Here is a 17,732-nt window from a genome sequence, read left to right as displayed (position 1 = left end):
TAGAGCCCTCCATATTTGAATACCTCAAGCTTTACTAAAATTCAAATTTTTGTAGCTTAATCTCACTCCAATCTCTCTGTTAGCTTCAGTTTTCTATGCCAATTCCTTATACCAACTTCTATATATAGATTTGATACTTCAGGAGCATTTACTCAATTGAAATGGTGTTGTGATTCGCCTCATGTCAGTGCAGAGCTATCTGTTGTCTGTATTAATAATGGTGGATGGATTCGTTAAGATCAGATTTTCCAATGGCCAGTCCTCATAACTCCTCCCGATAGTTCAATCACTTGGCACCACCCATCCTTTTCATTGGCATAGGTCTCACCAATCACTCCATCGGGTATCGGCATAGCTTATTTGTTATAATTCTGATGGTTATAATTTCCTCGATGGCTCTGCCTTCTAGCTAGGATTTATCTTTACCTTTATATCTCATTGACATATGTTATTTCAATATACCCTCCTTTTCCTCTGTGGCATTCTACCCATCGAGAATCGGCATAACTCTAATTACGCTCTTCTAATGGTTTAAGTTATCCCAATGAGTCCTATTTTCCACCTTTTGGTATTGCCTCATCAGAGTAAGTCCTGTCAATGACACCACCTTTGCCACATAGCCCATCGGGTATCGGGGTAGCATGAAATGACATTTTTTGATGACCTGTTGGCATTGCTGACCTCTACTTTGCATTCTCTTTCATCGGTGTAAGTTAAACCGATAACCTCATCGGCTATCAGCAAAACATTTTCTCATACCCCGATAGTGAATGTTACACTAATGAAACCCTCCTTTTGAACTTTCTTTTGGTCCTCCTTCAGAGTGGTCATTCTAGGTCACGTCGATAGGTTCTTTCATTGTTTATGCTAGTCATTCTTGTCGAGGTAACTTATGTCGATAGCTCAAATTTGATAATTATGCTAATCAAGCTCCTCTTCATATATCATTTGCACTTGCAACCTTTCATGGAAACTTCATATGTGCTAATAAATGACAGTCTATCACATAGGCCCAAAGAATGCCTTATAAGGATCCCAATACTGTCATGATGAAATTTCCTTATGTAGTCCTTATTCAGTGCCAACCCTTAGCATGCCCTAGCGGTACTTGCCCAATTTTGAAAACAGGTCACAACAGGATCTTTCTGATACCGCAATATGCCTCTTGCACATATAATCCAACAATAAATGCTCTTATGATGAAAATGTACATATAAAAAATCAAACAAATAGCACCAAATATTTTGCAAAAATATGTGCTAACAGAAACATTAGTGGAAGAAGCTATGTAGATCAGGAATTGGAGCAATGGAATTCCTGATCAATGAATTAGGTCAACCACAAAAGTCAATAAAATTCACAACTAATTCCAATCTACCAATGAAGATAAAAATGAATACATAAACACAATGCATCAAGAAATTGATATTACCTTTATGCAAACACTTTCCTCATTTGCATTGTCTCCTTGAGTTCTCTTTGACAAATGATATTATTGTTGGTCTCTATTTTTGCACAAACACAAGTAGCAATATGATAGTACAAAATATTAAAAATTGTGGTTAGGGAATGATATGGATGAAGGTTGCATTTATAGATTTTTTCTTATATTAATAAATGATGGAGATTAGTTGAGACAAATTAGAAGATCAATAGTCGAGAACTTATGAGAGGACCTGATTGAGAAGATGGAGTTAACTGATTTCATGATTGAATGAAGTGGATTTGATTGATTAGAGAAGTGAGAGTGACTATGAGTGGATTGATTAGATTAGATAGAAGACTAGAAGTGAGCACTAGTTAAGTGATGAGGTGGAAATGCATGAGAATAATTAATACAAAAAATATTTAATTCATGTGCATGAATGGATAAATAAATAAAATAACGATTTTATTTTATTTTTTGAGGAAATGTATTTAAAAAGGAATAATTAAATAAATTTCTTTTGTAGTATCCCTTCCCTAATCAGATATGTAAAACTGGTTTGATCTTGGTTGATTTACCATGATGTAATGTTATAGTCAGATATTTGATTATTGTGCGTACCTGTAAATGTGTTTTCACATCGATTCTTATGTAAGTTTATTTGTTCCCTTGATTCGTGTTATTAATCTCGGGCTAACACTTTCGTTAAATATATATGTATGCATGTGTGGTTCATGATTGCAAGAGATTGTAGGTACAGTACCGCATAGGTACGAGGTTCATCTCCACCTGGATTCGCAATTTTGAGTGTACCTCTTTGGTCCTTAGAAATTGGATTAGGTGGTTGTAAGACCCTTGTTTTACCCTAATCGTGCTCAAGTGAGTATCGTCAGTCATCCGTTAGTTTCCCTTTTGGTTGGGTATGCAGGTTGTGTATCTGGTTGACTTTCTTGGGTTGCGTGGTTTGAGTGTGGTAAAATTGAGTATTTAATCCTAAGTATTTAATTTGATTAAATGTGTTCTTTTACGCATTAGTAAATTAAGGGACTAAATTAAATAGGACCCCTTTGTGCGATTAATCATTAATTAAAATTTCTCTATTCATGTTTGTAGCAAGTTCGATTAAATGGTTATTTTAAATGGTGAATTTATTCAATTTATGCTTTTTGGAAAGGAAATATTAAATTTTATTCGAAAATAGAAGTATTTAAACCTCCTTGGCATTTTGGAAATAGAAATGTTAGTTTCAATTAATTGAGAAAATCAATTTTTAAAAGAAAAGCAAGTTGTTGCATATTTGATTTGTTGAAAAGTGATTTTTCATTTTATTTGAAAGAATGTATTTTAAATCCAAAAATAGGAATTTTGGTCAAACAATTTCCATTTAACCTAGGTTTGGAAAATATTTTTTTGGAGAGGATTATTTTTGGGAGGATTATTTTTGGAGAATTAATTTTGGAATGAAGTTTTTGGGCATTTAGGAAAGGAGGAATTTCTTGAGCTTGCAGGTTGGTCTCTTCATCAAATCTTTCCCAAGATTGCTAAATGAGGTAGGATTCTTGTTTATCTCTTGGGTTTCTTTGTTTAACAGAGATTGTTTGTTTTTTGGAAGAAATCTGGTTGTGTGGTTGGTAATCTCTTATATTCTGTGGAAAATGGAAGAGTGTAGTTAAATCACAAACTCAAACCCTCCTTGTTTTCTTTCAAAACCTCCAGATTTAATTTGAGTTGCTCAAATTGTTTTTAAAACCAAAGATTGGGGTTGGATGTTCTTGATAAAACTTTGTCCATTGAATGTTTTCAAAATTAAGTTTTAAATTGGAATTAGTTTGGGGTTTGGCAGATTGGTTGAATAAATGTGTGAGAAATGATTCTTTTTGCCCAAATATGATATTTGGTTGGGAAAATTTGCCTATTTTAGTTCTGGTTATTCTAAATTTGGATATATGTGAAAACCATGAATTCTGGAAATTTATTTTATTGTTTTAGTTTTAGTCTCAGTCTGAAACGGTGTATGGAACTGGGGTTTCTTTATTTTAAAAAGTATGTAAAAAATAATAATAATAATAATAAATAAAATATACCCTCTCCCCCTCTCACGTGGCAGGAAAAACCCCACCACATGGGGAGGTAGCAGGGCTACTAAAGGTAGCGGCAGCTACCAGTTGGTAGCAGCGTTACCCAAGGTAGTGGTCTGACCAATTGGTAGTAGCGCTACCAAAGGTAGCAATCTGCTACCATTTGGTAGCAGTGCTACCAATGGTAGCATCTGCTGCCAAATGTGGACTTGGTGAGATAAGGGAGGGGGCCCACGTGGGTACCCCATTGTTTATGTTTTTTGTTGTTGTTTTTGTTAAAAAAAAATATTAATATAATAATATTTATATTTTAAATGAAGTTGTAATTATTATTTAATTCAAGTCACTAAATAATAATTGATGATTAGTTTATTATTAATTAAATGTATAATAGTAAATATACATTAATTGATATTCAAATTAGAATATATATATACTAACTGATATTTTACTTTGTATATTTGAAATATACGCAAGGAATTATTTTGTTAATTTGGGAAATGATTATCTATTCTAGTTTCTTTTAATAATGTATATTTCCATATCTTGGAAAGTGTATTTTGGTTTTGGAAAAAGATAAGCTTAGATAAATTATTTCGTTCAAGTATGGAATAATGATTTTATTTTGGAAATTAAATATTAAATTTTGGTTAATTAATATATATTTAATTATATCCTTATATGTTTGTGCATATAATTACAATTATATTAATGTGATTTTGGTTTGAAAACTCATGATGAAGTATTTATCTTAATTTTATGATGCAAAACGAACTTTAGTGAGTTAGTAAACCATGAGTGACATGTACCTAGGAAAGGTAGACAAATTGCAATCTAATTAGATCTATTAAAATAACAACTAGATCAATTGTAGTGTTTAAACAATATGGAGGAAGATTGTCTTTTCCAATTTATGCCTATGCATGTTTAATTTTTTGTATTTGCATTTGTTTAAGAAATAGCAAGTCCCTGATTGTGATTGTTGGATATTATCGTTTGTTGATTTGGGTACCTGCTTATGTCCTTGATCTCGAGTTTTGGACTGTTTTCATGTGATGGTTTTGTATCTGGTCATGTCCTTTATGCGAGTGTTGAAATGTTGGTATGTGGTTGACCATAGTTGGTCATGTCTCTAGTCAGAGTACCTTCAGTCAATGCACCTCATATGAAGACTTGTTTGACCATGTGGGTATTCCTACCGTATTGAACTCTGTACGCTCGACCTTGTGTATACCTTGGTTTTAGGAGTTCGTTTGATTATGGTCTAGTGTCATATGGGGAAGTGGCTTTCAAGTGGGGGTCGCGCCCAAAGTGGTTGTAGGGTAACCCATTAAAAGTGTTTCTAAATAAGTGATAACCTAATAGCATATTAGAGAGTTTAGTTAATAAAAACACTAAGAAGATAATTGTGCCTCACGCGTGGGATGAGGGCTAGTACAAACTCGACATGCAGTGAGAAGGCCTGAAATGGCAAACCAACAACCTTGTCTTCACAAAAGGATGTGTTGGGTCCACATGGGACTTGGATGGGCCGGAGGTTCGAGATAGGTTGCCAAGGTAACCTAGTAGATGGGGTTGGAACCTATGGAGGCCTGCCATGGTAACCATACCAAGTTATGTGATGACACTTGTCTTTTATGTTTTCTAGTGTGTTGTTTGTGTTGTCTTGGATAGGAGCTCTGTTGTGGAGTCATATCTTGTTGTTTATGCCCTTGTGAGAACTTGATATTCATGTTAGACCATGGGTTGCGAGGACTTTGTCTCGTGGGTGCTCCAGTTGTTCTTTTGTATTTGCTTCTTATCATGTTAAGATGGATCCTTTTCCTTTCTTTGGGATCATTCATGTATCTGTTAGACCAATGTGGTCATATGCATTATTGGTTTATGTACACCTTGATGGCAGGATGTAAATGATGTGAACCTTATGTATTATTCACCCTATTATTTATTAAAGGGGTCTTGTAGTTGAGCAGACTCGGATATCAATTTGGTGTTATGTGGTGTTTGTGTTCATCTATTTCCTCTTTATTTAGCATGTATGGATGGCATTATGATTAAAATGTATAATGTGGATTAGATGATGTTAATCTTAGATGTAGTTATCTTATTAAATGCAGCAATTTGGATCATGAAGAATGTAGATTTGAATAATGGAAAGTATTCATTACTTTATAATGCAATTAAAGTATGCATGGAAATTAGATGCATGACATATGTTTTAAATGTAAGATTGGACGAAATGTATGGTTAAATTGTAATGGATGAACTTCTCATGTTATCTATATTTTTATCTTATCGAACGAATTTTACCATTGTTTAAAGTATTATCATGTCATTAAGTTAATCAACTTAATTGGATTAATTAGCGTGAGTTGAGTTAAGTGTTGAATCAAGTAATCGCGTTGGGAAACTCTTTAAGTGTTATTTAAGTCTTCCGTTGTGTAATCTGAACTTAATGATAATTCAATGTATCATTATTTTGTTTTAACTTTTTAAAAAAAAATTGCACTCTATTCTTGTGTTTTGCTTTATCCCTTTAGGGTTTCCTGGCGAGGCATTACATATTTAATTATAGAGGAATAATTAGCTAATTAAATAATTAGAAATAATTATTTAATTATTATGAACTAGAAAAAATTAATGAAAGAGAATTAATTAATTAATTAATTTTCTAATTATTTAATTATTATGAACTAGAAAAAATTAATGAAAATGAATTAATTAAATAATTAAAAAAATAAATTAATTAATGTGTGAAGATGAAAAATTAATAAATTAATTAAATAATTAAAATTATGAAATTAATAAAGAAAAAATGAATAATCAACAAAATGATTAAATGATATTTAATTAAAGAGAGAAATGGAGTGAAAATTTAAATTTGAATGATGAGCGATGTTAGCTTAATTAAATAATAATTTATTTAATTTATTAAGTGTCTATTAATTTATTATTGGAAGAATGAAATGCATTAATCATTGTTAAGTGTCTATAGAACCATCGAACTACAAAATGTGCCAATTTATTATGTTTAAGCATTAAAATAGGTTAGTACATATAAGTAGAAGAAAAATATGTTATTCAAAACAAAGTGTCGAAAAAATATGAAAAGTGAAAATAAGATAATAAACAACAAAAAGTCAATAAAAACTTATAAATAAATGTTAAAAAATAATATATAAAATAGATAAAACAAAAAATGTAATAGTGGTACAATGAAAAAAGCTTTGATTAATTCACATAGCTATTAAAACAGAGGTCGGAAAACATAGATGTGTAAACTCATGATAGACTCAAATGAAAGTTAGTAATAGCAATGTGGGTCCCACCAACCATAGTAGAATGAAGATAAGAGAAAAAACCACAAACAAGGATTCGAATGCAATGTAAAGAAACTTTATACCTCATTTATCTAGCTCCTTTGATTGTGGTAGAAGAAGAGTTGGCCTAAATGATCCTCTTCATTTATCACTAGATTTGCATTTAACTGCTCTGGAGTGATGTGGACTACGCAACAAATCAGCATGTGTTGGATTCTCAAAAAGAGCAACATGAATTCAACATAAGGATGTTGTCTTGTTAAATCAAGGAAATGATTTCCTATTATATAAATAGAGGGCTAGGATGTAAAGTTGGCAAAGGTTTGAGATTCAATCAGGATAAATGCATGGATTCATTGTGTAGTATTGTGACAAGTGAGAAAAGGAGGAAGAGAAGGATTGTCAAGTGCCTTTAGGTGTAAGAGTGTGTACTCACATGTGTAAGGCATAGGGTAGTTAAGTTAGGACATTTGTAAGAAATTAGGGAATAATTAATGAATGAAAAAAAAATGAGTTAGGAATTAATGATGAATTTTGAGACATCTACACATATTAAAACTCAAACAACAAGATAAAAATAAATTATTTTTGGGCAATGCTCTAAAATACTTTATATTTGATCAAATAATCATTAAAATTTGATAGATATATGATTCAAAAAATATCTCAAATTCATAAATTGTCAAAAAAATTAACTTTTACCAAAAATTATTTTTCATAAAAAATAAATTGAATTCAAAAATATATTAATTCTCTCATTACCTAATGGAAGGGATGTGAAAAGACATTAAATATAACAGAGACATAAAAAATTGCATTCGTCATCTGGAATGTGGATTTTAATCCAGATGGCAAGCCTCATATAGGCACTATATAAATTTAATGGAGATAGAATAAGGTGGGAGGAAAGCACTCTCCTCATGGAAGGATTGCTAGCCCTTCTCTCACATTTCCTGTCTTCCTCTCCTTTTCCGACTGTCGCATCAACCATTTCATTCCAGAAGAAATAGCTGAATGCCATGACACTTAGAAGACTGAGCTTTAACAAACACCCAATCTAGGTCATCAGCATGGTCTAGCTTCTTTTTTGTAACAGAATACAACTAGAAGCCTGATGCAATGCACCATTTTTATTGTTTCACTCAGCAGCACCAAGAATCTCCACAAAGAATGTTGTTCCTTGTTTTAAATGCTGGACCCAATTTGTACCAATTTCTTTTGCAAGTCATGGAAATAAACTCAGTGCATACACATACTCCAAATGTTCTTCACTGCTTTAATAGTTGTTCCAGGGATGCTTCTAAATGTGTCAAATTCTCAACATGGTGGCAAAGGAATTATTGTTTTTCCTTGTTATCACTTAGTACATGTCTTCGAATTCAACTTTATCTCTCGGTATTTGTGAGTGTGATCTGTCTCCACCCGAAAAAAAATGCATCATTTTATGGACTCCAATCCAACTACATCCAGGCATCTTTCTCATTCCTCTTTCTTTCATCAATCTCCTTATCTTCTGAACATCATCCCACCACCCCATTTCTGCATAAATGCCTGACAGAAGAACATAAGGTGTGTAATTTTTAGGGTCCAGATCAAAAAGTAGTGTTGCTGTAAATACACCTAGCTTTACATCGTTATGTGATCTACAAGCACCAAGCAAACACATCCATACAACCTCCACAGGTTTTATTGGCATTTTGACGATGAAATTTAAAGCTTCCTCAAGGTAGCCCGCACGGCCGAGAAGGTCAACCATGCACACATAATGATCTGTAGCCAGAATGCTATAATAGATGCTCATGGCATTGAAGTATTTACAGCCCTCGTCCACTAAACCTGCATGGCAGCACGCAAATAAAACACAAATGAAGCTCACACGGTCAGGGTATGTTCTAGAACGTGTCATTCTTTTAAAGAGTTCGAGAGCATCTTTGCCATATCCGTGCACTGCATATCCTGCAATCATTGCATTCCATGATACTACATCTCGAGCAGACATTTCTTCAAACAGTTCACGTGCCTTCTGTATGCTTCCACATTTTGCATACATATCTATAAGGGTATTTACAGCTACAACAGCTGATAAAAAACCACTTTTTATAATTTTTTGATGGAACTCCATACCCTGCTCCAAAACTCCCATTCTGGCAAAAGCAGGGATGATGCTGGCAAAGGTTGTGGAGTTAGGCTTCAGACCTGCTAATTGCATCTGCTTAAAAGTTTCCAAGGCCTTTTCAACAAGCCCATTTTGTGCATATCCTGCAATCAGCACAGTCCATGAGATTACATCATGTCTAGGCATTTCTTTGAAAAAATTTAAAGCCTCGTCAAGACCACCACTTTGAGCATATCCTGCAATCATTGCAGTCCATGAGACCACATTTCTTTGAGGTGTTTGGTTAAACTGTTCCCGTGCCTTTTGTATGCTTCCACATTTTACGTACATATCTATTAGGGCGCTTGCAACTACAGCATCTATTACAAATTTGCTTTCTATTATGTTTTGATGGATGTCCAAACCCTCATTCAGAGTTCCTTTTTTGGCACAGGCTGCGAGGATGCTGGCAAAGGTTGTGGAGTCTGGCTTCATGCCTGCCAGTTGCATTTGCTTAAAAGTCTCCAGGGCTTCTTCAACAAACCCATTTTGTGCATATCCTGCAATCATCGTATTCCATGAGACCACATTTTGTTGAGACATATTTTCAAAGAGTTCATGTGCCTTCTGCATGTTTCCATGCATTGCATACATGTCTATAAGGGTATTTACAGCTACAACATCTGACAAAAACCCGTTTTTGATTATTTTTTGATGTAACTCCATGCTCTGCTCCAAAACTCCCATTCTAGCAAAAGCAGGGAGGATGCTGGCATAGGTTGTGGAGTTTGGCTTTACACCTACCAACTGCATTTGTTTAAAAGTTTCCAAAGCCTTTTCAACAAGGCCATTTTGTGAATAACCTGTAATCATCGCAGTCCATGATACCACATTTCTTTGAGCCATATTGTTGAATAGTTCTTCTGCCTTTTGTATGTTTCCGCATTTTGCATACATGTCTATAAGGGCGCTAGCAATCGCAACATTTGAAAAAAATCCAGTTTCGACTATGGTTTGATGGATCTCCCTGCCGTCGTCCAAAGCTCCCATTTTGGCACAGGCTGGGAGGATGCTAGCGAAGGTTGCGGAGTTTGACTTTACACCTGCCAATTGCATTTGCTTAAAAGTGTCCGAGGCCTTTTCGACGAGCCCATTTTGTACATATCCTGCAATTATCGCAGTCCATGAGACGACATCTCGTCGAGGCATTCCTTTGAAAAGCTTTAAAGCCTCATCAAAATGACAATTTTGTGCATATCCCGAAATCATTGAATTCCATGAAATCGCATCTCGTTGAGGCATTTTGTCAAACAGCTCACGCGCTTTCTGTATGCTTTGACATTTTACATACATGTCAATCAGAGCATTCACGATTACAACGTCTGCCAAAAACCCACTTTGGATTATGGTTTGATGGAAGTTCATACCCTCTTCCAAGGCTCGCATTCTGGCACAGCCTGGGAGGATGCTGGCAAAGATGAACTGATTGGGTTGGGTGCCCGTTTGTCGCATTTGGTAAAAGAGTTCCAACGCCTGGTAAGGACATCCATGTCTTTGGTAAGCTGCAATGATCACATTCCATGAGAGGATGTCTGGTTCTGTCATGTCGTCGAAAACTTTACGAGCATCCGACAACCCGCCACACTTGGCATACATGTTGATAAGCTTATGTAGCAAATTTAGATTTTGGGTAGGTGAGAGGAGAGTGGATTCGCTTACCCTGTGAAAAGGCATTGTAGGGTAAGAAATGTGGAATGCAAAGGGTAGTAACATCCTCTCTCTACTTACTGCTGCGTCATAAATATGAGTCTTCATTGCCAACAATTTCATCTCGCACCCTGCGCCCTGCGTTACATTTCTACGCGCTCAATTAATATTTTATCGGAAAAAACTCACTCACACTCGCATTGAACGATCTGCTATAATTCAATACATTGTGCAGGAAAAGTCCTCCATATTAAAAATGTAGACTGGAAAATATCTGATACTCGGAATACATATTATTACTCGCGGGAGCGATCCATGTACTTTTGAAATCAGTTTTGCTTTTAGAAATTAAATGGAAAATATCTGATACTCGGAATACATATTATTACTCGCGGGAGCGATCCATGTACTTTTGAAATCAGTTTTGCTTTTAGAAATTAAATGTAAATAATCTGTTTGAAAGAAGACATATTAGAGTGTGCCTAGTTCGCCTTTTCGGGGTGTTTATTTTTGTTTGATGAATGATTTTAAAGTTCTGCATCATTTATAGATATAATATCCTAAATCTTGTTTTTCGACTTCTATGATTTCAATTTGAGCAGATAAGTCATTGAATCATGTGTTATCATCGAATCATGTGTTATGACTCTTTCAATTGTCTGTATTATTCATGGTTTGAAATTATATTATGTCATGTGGTGAATTAGGGAATAGACTAGGGAATAAATGTTAGTCTATGATAGTTGAGGAATTTGCATTCTATGGAGTCTTAATAGGTGCTTATCGTAGAAATATTTGAATATCATGTTATGCATCCCTATGACCTTATGCATTTTGTTCTCTTTCTAACAATGAAGAGTTATTGGTGTTCTGTGTGTATAATTTAGAAGTTGCATGTTTCTCATTGTCTCAAGAAGATTTAAAGTGTTGTTAAATCTTTGGTGTATCGCCTTAGATTTAGGTTTATTTTCATTACATATCTCTATCCCTTTCCCTTTCAAAAATGAAATGAGGAGCTGACTTTTAAATTTTTTGAGGTCATTTAGTGGATCTCATATAGTCCCCCATTCACTGAACTTTCCATAAGGTTGTTCTTGAGAGTGCAAACTTAAGGATCAATAGCTCTTTTTTTGGCATGCCCAGTGGGACCTAAAATTTAGAACATAAGTGGGTGTATGATCCATAGGCCTGTTACTAGGTCACAAACTATGCAAAATCCTAGTTTTTTATTGCCTCCTTTAGTGACCATAACCAAGGCCAAAGTCATTGGGTCAAGCACAACACAAGCTCAACCACAACTGCAAATGGTTAATTAGCCACCTAGAATCTTTTTTACGTGGAATAGTGGTAGCCCATTGTTGGCATATGTGCAGAGCATGATGACATGATGATATTGTATGTTGTCATTGATGTCAATATGCTGAAGTATGAACTAGTATGTTGTAGTAAGAAAACTGGCAAGAGAACCGGTATGATATGTAAACCAATATTTGTGAAAAAGTGAAGTGGTATGTTTGTTCAAGGTGAACCGGTATGTTGGAATGAGAACTAGTAAATGGAAGTTTTGTATCGGGGTTTCATTTAGCATGACTATCGGTTGGTAGTCTCAGCTTTAGGGTTTTCAATTGATGCATGCCAAGATTGTGCAATTCAACCGATGACATCTTGTGATGAGTTAGCATTGTAATGAAGACCAGATAAGTGTTGCCACGTCAGCCTTGTGCGTGTGAAGGGTTTCCTTGAGGATCTTGCATTGAGATTGATCCTATCTACCTCGAGAATGTGTGAAGTCTCTGTAAACGGTGGAGAGCGTGTGATGAGTTATCAGCTTCCCAAAGAGACAAAGAATGAACGTTTGAGAACGTCTTGAGATTTGTTCAAGACTGTTGTATCCAATGCAATGTGATTAACAATCAGGATTGAACCGACTAGATTATAAAACCTAAATGTTTAGGGTTAGGGTTTATGCTACCGACCTATCTATTTCCTATAAGGTCGATGATGTTTTTCATTCTGTTGTTGTTGGCAAATGTTATGTGTGTATCCAAGTGAAGAGATACTTGATTCTTGCCAGACCGGAGAAGTGTGTTGATACCTGCACAGTGTGATTGTAGAAGAAAAGGAGCTAAAGTGGATCTGCCTTGGCATTGAGTGCTCTTATCAGATCAGTGTATTACCTGTTGACTTCTAACCATTTCAGCAGTTGGAAAATCCCTTAACTGGGTAGCTTTAACAGGCTTTTGTGTAAATCCTTTAACAGAGTGACACAATTTAATGAGTTCTTCAAGTCCTCTTGCCAGGTAACCTTTAACAGGGTTCTAACCTTTAATCGGGTATTTAGCCATCCCTTAACCAGGTGATCCCTAGCAGGATCGGTTCCTAGTAGAACCCGTTGTAAAAGTCTTTAGCCGAACTAGGCTCCTAACAGAGCGGACTTCAAAAGAGTTCAAGAACAGCTTGTGGGTATTCATCCCCACCGTGGTTTTTCCCAGTTGGGTTTCCACGTGAAAAAATCAGTGTGTCATGTGTGATACCTTTCATGTGATGGTTTAGTGTTTTATGTCAAACTAGTAAAATATGTTGAACTAGCAGTCATTATATTTTTGATGATAGATTACTTGTTTATGCGTAAGGATGAAGTGGAAATGAGGTATTAGATTGTATGGAAAGCTAAGGGTTACCGATTTATGTCTTTGACATTCTCATTGTGTTTTACTGGTAGTAATCTGTTTTAGACCGGTGTTATTGCTTGCCAGTTAAAGTTCAGTGTTTGCAGTCAAACGGGTTCGGGAAAAGTGTTTTTGTCTATACTGATTCACCCCCCCCTCAGTACCGGTTTGGTACTAACTGTTCATCATTTATTCATCAATTGGTATCAGAACATCCTCTAGGTCCTCTGTGTTGTAAGATTAACCACTTGAGGAAAATATCCTACTCTAATGATGAAGAGGGAAGGTCCAAAGTTCAACAGAGACAACTTTAAAATATGGAAGGACAAAATGAAGATATACATCAGAAGCATGGGTTCTCAACACAGAAGCTATGTTGAGAATGCTTATATTATCCCTATCGGTACTCTCACTGATGATCAAAAGAGAGAGATTCAGGAGAATGGGCAAGTCATGGAAGCCCTGATCAGCAGTCTATCTGACATTGAGTTTATTGATGTTCAGGATAAAGACAATCCCAAGGAAGTATGGGATGCTCTTGAGAATATCTATGGTGGTGATGAGCATGTGAAACAAGCTAAGGAAGAGAGCCTTAGGGGAAAGTTTGAAGACATGCAGATGGTTGAAGGAGAGACCATTCAACAATATGGAATAAGAATCAAGACTGTTGTTGGAGACATCAAGAGTGCAGGTGGTAAAATAGAAGTTTCCACTGTCGTTAGCAAAGTCTTGAGATCCTTATTATCGGTCTATGCAATAAGGGTTGTTGCTATTCAAGAGTTGAGGTCTATAGACAAGACAAAGGTATCCTTAGACTCCATCATTGCTAAGTTAACAACTTATGAGCTAAATAATTATGATGGAAGTATTTAGAAGACTGAATCAGCCTTTAGAGCGTCTGCTACACCATCTAGAAATGGTAAAGAAGCTAGTACCAGTGGTGAACCAAGACAAAGCAGAGAAATGGATGATGAGGAGATCCTGATGGAATTTGAAGCTCTTCTTTCCAAGAGACTTCTTAAGGGAACTGGTAAATATAGAGGTAAGCTCCCTTTGAAATGCTTTTCTTGCAATAGGATAGGACACATTTATGTAAACTGTCCTAATGGTGATAACAAGGACAAACCGGAGAAGTTCAAGAAGTTCAAAGGAGGAAACAGGAGAAATTGTTTTGTAGCAATTGATGAAGGTGTCACTGATGAGGAATCAGAAGATGAAGAAATTGAAGACATTGTGTTTGTAGCAGTTAAGGAAGATGTGTTAGACAAGAAGGCTCTTGTCTCCCGCTTTTATAATTCCAATGAGTGGATTATTGACAATGGTTGTTCTCACCATATGACTGGTGACTGGAGTAAGTTTCTATCTCTGGAAGAGTATGATGGTGGTGTGGTTCGTTTTGGTAATGATGCACCATGTATGGTAAAAGACAGAGGGTCCATCTCTCTGAATGGAAAAAGCAGTGCTGACAATGTGTATTGGGTAGAAGGTCTTAGACACAACCTTTTGAGTGTTGCCCAACTGAATGATAATGGACTCACTATGGAATTCAGAGATGGAGTGCGTAAAATAAAAGGTAAGAGTGGTGAACTGATGGCCACTGGTATGCAGACCAAATGTAACCTATTTCAGTTGAATGCAAATATCAGTACATGTCTAATGGCTAAGTTTGATGATAGCTGGATATGGCATAGGAGACTTTGCCATGTAAACCTTGATAATATTGTGAAGGCCAGTAAGATCAAGGCAGTTAGAGGATTTCCTATGCTGAGAAAACTGGAGAATCCTTTGTGCAAAGAGTGTCAACTGGGGAAAATGTCTTCCTTAACCTTCAAAGGTAAATCTTTCACTACAGACAATTTACTTTATCTTGTGCATACTGATTTGTGTGGTCCTATGAAAACTAGGAGTGTGCAGGGAGATAGGTATTTTATGATTCTTATTGATGATTGCTCAAGAATGATGTGGGTCACATTCTTGAAGGACAAGTCTGAAGCCTTTGGAAAGTTCAAAGCCTTCAGAGCACTGGTTGAAAAAGAAAGCGGTAAGAGGATTAAGTGCCTAAGAACTGATCAAGGAGGAGAATTCACTTTTGATGAATTCAACAAGTACTGTGAAGAGAACGTCATCAAGAGGTAACTGTCTGCCCTCCGGACTCCACAGTAGAATGGCCTAGCAGAGAGAAACAACCGGATTGTAGTTGAAGTAGCCAGAACAATGTTGATCCAAAGAAAAGTTGCTCACGTCTTTTGGAGAGAAGCGGTGAACACTGCAATCTACACAATGAACCGGGTACTCATCAAAAAGGGTAAGGATAAAACACCTTATGAGTATTGGACCGGTAAGACACCAGTGGTAAGCTACTTTAGAGTGTTTGGTAGCAAAAGTTATATCAAGAGGAGTGAACATCAAAGCAAGTTTGATGCAAAATTTGATGAAGGAATATTCCTAGGATATTCTACCAAGAGTAAAGCTCTTAAGTGTTTCAACAATAGGACTCAAAAAATTGTTCAAAGCATCAATGTTAGAGTTGATGAAACTTTTGAGAAACCTGAGGAAACCAATAGTGAGAAAGTAGGAGAGGAACCGCTAGTAACCTTCTGGGAACCGGTTGTAAAACAGCCTAGCACCAGTAACAATGCTCCTACACCGGTAGATGCTAATGCTGATGAAGAAGAAAAGCAAGAGGAAACAACTAAGATCATTCTTAGGTATGTAAAGCTAAATCATGATCCAAAGAAGATCATAGGAGACAAGGATGCAGGAATTCTTACAAGAAGAAAGGTCAGAGAAAACTCTTGCATGATCTCTGAATTTGAGCCTAAAACATTCAAAGAGGCACATAAAGATGAAGACTGGATCAAGGCAATGGAAGAGGAACTTGACCAAATAGAAAAGAATGGTACATGGTCTTTGGTACCCAAACTTGAGCATAAAAATGTCATAGGCACCAAATGGGTTTTCAGAAACAAGCTGAATGAAGATGGCACAGTGGTAAGAAACAAAGCTAGACTGGTGTGTAAAGGATATGCTCAAGAAGAAGGAGAAGACTATGGAGAAATCTTTGCTCCAGTAGCCAGATTGGAAGGAGTTCGTATGCTTCTTGCATATGCAGCCTTCAAGGGATTCAAAGTATATCAAATGGATGTAAAATCTGTATTCCTGAATGGAATACTAGAAGAGGAGGTGTATATAGAGCAACCATATGGGTTTGCCCTATCAGAAGATAGTGACATGGTGTGTAGGCTACATAAAGCCTTGTATGGACTAAGGCACCTAGAGCATGGTATGAATGCTCGCACTCCCATCTTGTGAAGATTGAATTTGAAAGAACAAGTGAAGATAGCAATATCTACTTGAAATCAGAAGGAGATCAGATTCTGATCTGTGAAGTATTTGTTGATGACATAATTTTTGGTGGAGATGATAAGATGAGTCATGACTTTGCAGATGAGATGAAGAAGGAATTTAAGATGTCTCTTATAGGGGAGATTAAGTTCTTCATTGGACTACAGATTCAAGACCTTTGGCATGGAAGACAGCAAACCGGTTGGTACACCGATGGTGACTGGTTGTAAATTATCAAAAGAGGATGACTCAGAGTTGGTAAATGAGAAGGAATACCGATCAATGATTGGTAAATTGCACTATGTAGTACATAGAAGACCGAACATTGCACATGCAGTGGGCATTACTGCACGGTTCCAGAAAAGCCCAAGAGAATCCCACTTGGTAGCAGTCAAACGGATTCTTAGATATATGAAGGGAACAATTGACTATGGATTATGGTATCCATACAGTAATGATTTCAACCTAAAAGTGTTTACAGATGCTGATTGGGTTGGTAATGTGGACGACCAGAAGAGCACAACTGGTGGTGCATTCTTTCTTGGTGGTAGACTAGTCTCATGGTGAGTAAGAAGCAGAGTTGTATCTCTCAGTCTACAGCAGAAGCGGAGTATGTTGCAGCATTTATGAACTGTACCAAGACAATTTGGATGAAGCATGTATTAAATGGCTTCAAAGTTCCTGTATCTGAATCGGTAAGTATATTTTGTGACAACACAAGTGCAATTAACATCTCCAAGAATCCATTTTTACATGCTAGAACCAAGCAGTTTGAGCTCAAGTATCATTTCTTGAGGGAGAAGGTCCAGAACAAAGAGGTTGTACTGGAACATGTTTCCAGTAAGTAGCAATTAGCAGACATATTCACCAAGCCTCTACCGAAGGCTACCTTTACCTATTTGAGAGGTGAATTAGGGGTGCTGCCTCTTCAAGAGGTGAACTAAAGGTGTGTGCTCCACATCAGTCAGGTCTTACATTGATATATCTTTTTTAGGATTGGTGTGTTGAAGGATGTTACTCCTTAGGGAGAGCAGCATAGTGGAACATAGATGTGTATGCCTCCACTTTGGCATTGTTGTCAATGGGGGATAA

General features: G+C 36.2%; 1 protein-coding gene across 1 annotated transcript in view; it reads right to left on the bottom strand.

Moving 5' to 3' along the window:
- The window catches only part of LOC131029771 (pentatricopeptide repeat-containing protein At2g13600), a 58,044-nt gene extending 47,469 nt beyond the window's left edge, over positions 1 to 10,575 (bottom strand). The window contains exons 1-4 of the mRNA XM_057960419.2: positions 9,783 to 10,575; positions 9,345 to 9,479; positions 8,893 to 9,176; positions 8,289 to 8,847 (exon numbers count right to left, since the gene is read on the bottom strand). Of these exons, the coding sequence (XP_057816402.2) occupies positions 8,289 to 8,847; positions 8,893 to 9,176; positions 9,345 to 9,479; positions 9,783 to 10,575 (1,771 nt within the window). The remainder of the gene's footprint in view (positions 1 to 8,288; positions 8,848 to 8,892; positions 9,177 to 9,344; positions 9,480 to 9,782) is intronic.
- Positions 10,576 to 17,732: the final 7,157 nt, after the last annotated feature.

Source organism: Cryptomeria japonica, chromosome 9, assembly GCF_030272615.1.
Source record: "Cryptomeria japonica chromosome 9, Sugi_1.0, whole genome shotgun sequence".
Classification (NCBI taxonomy): Eukaryota; Viridiplantae; Streptophyta; class Pinopsida; order Cupressales; family Cupressaceae; genus Cryptomeria; species Cryptomeria japonica.
This window is presented reverse-complemented; position numbering and strand designations above follow the sequence as displayed.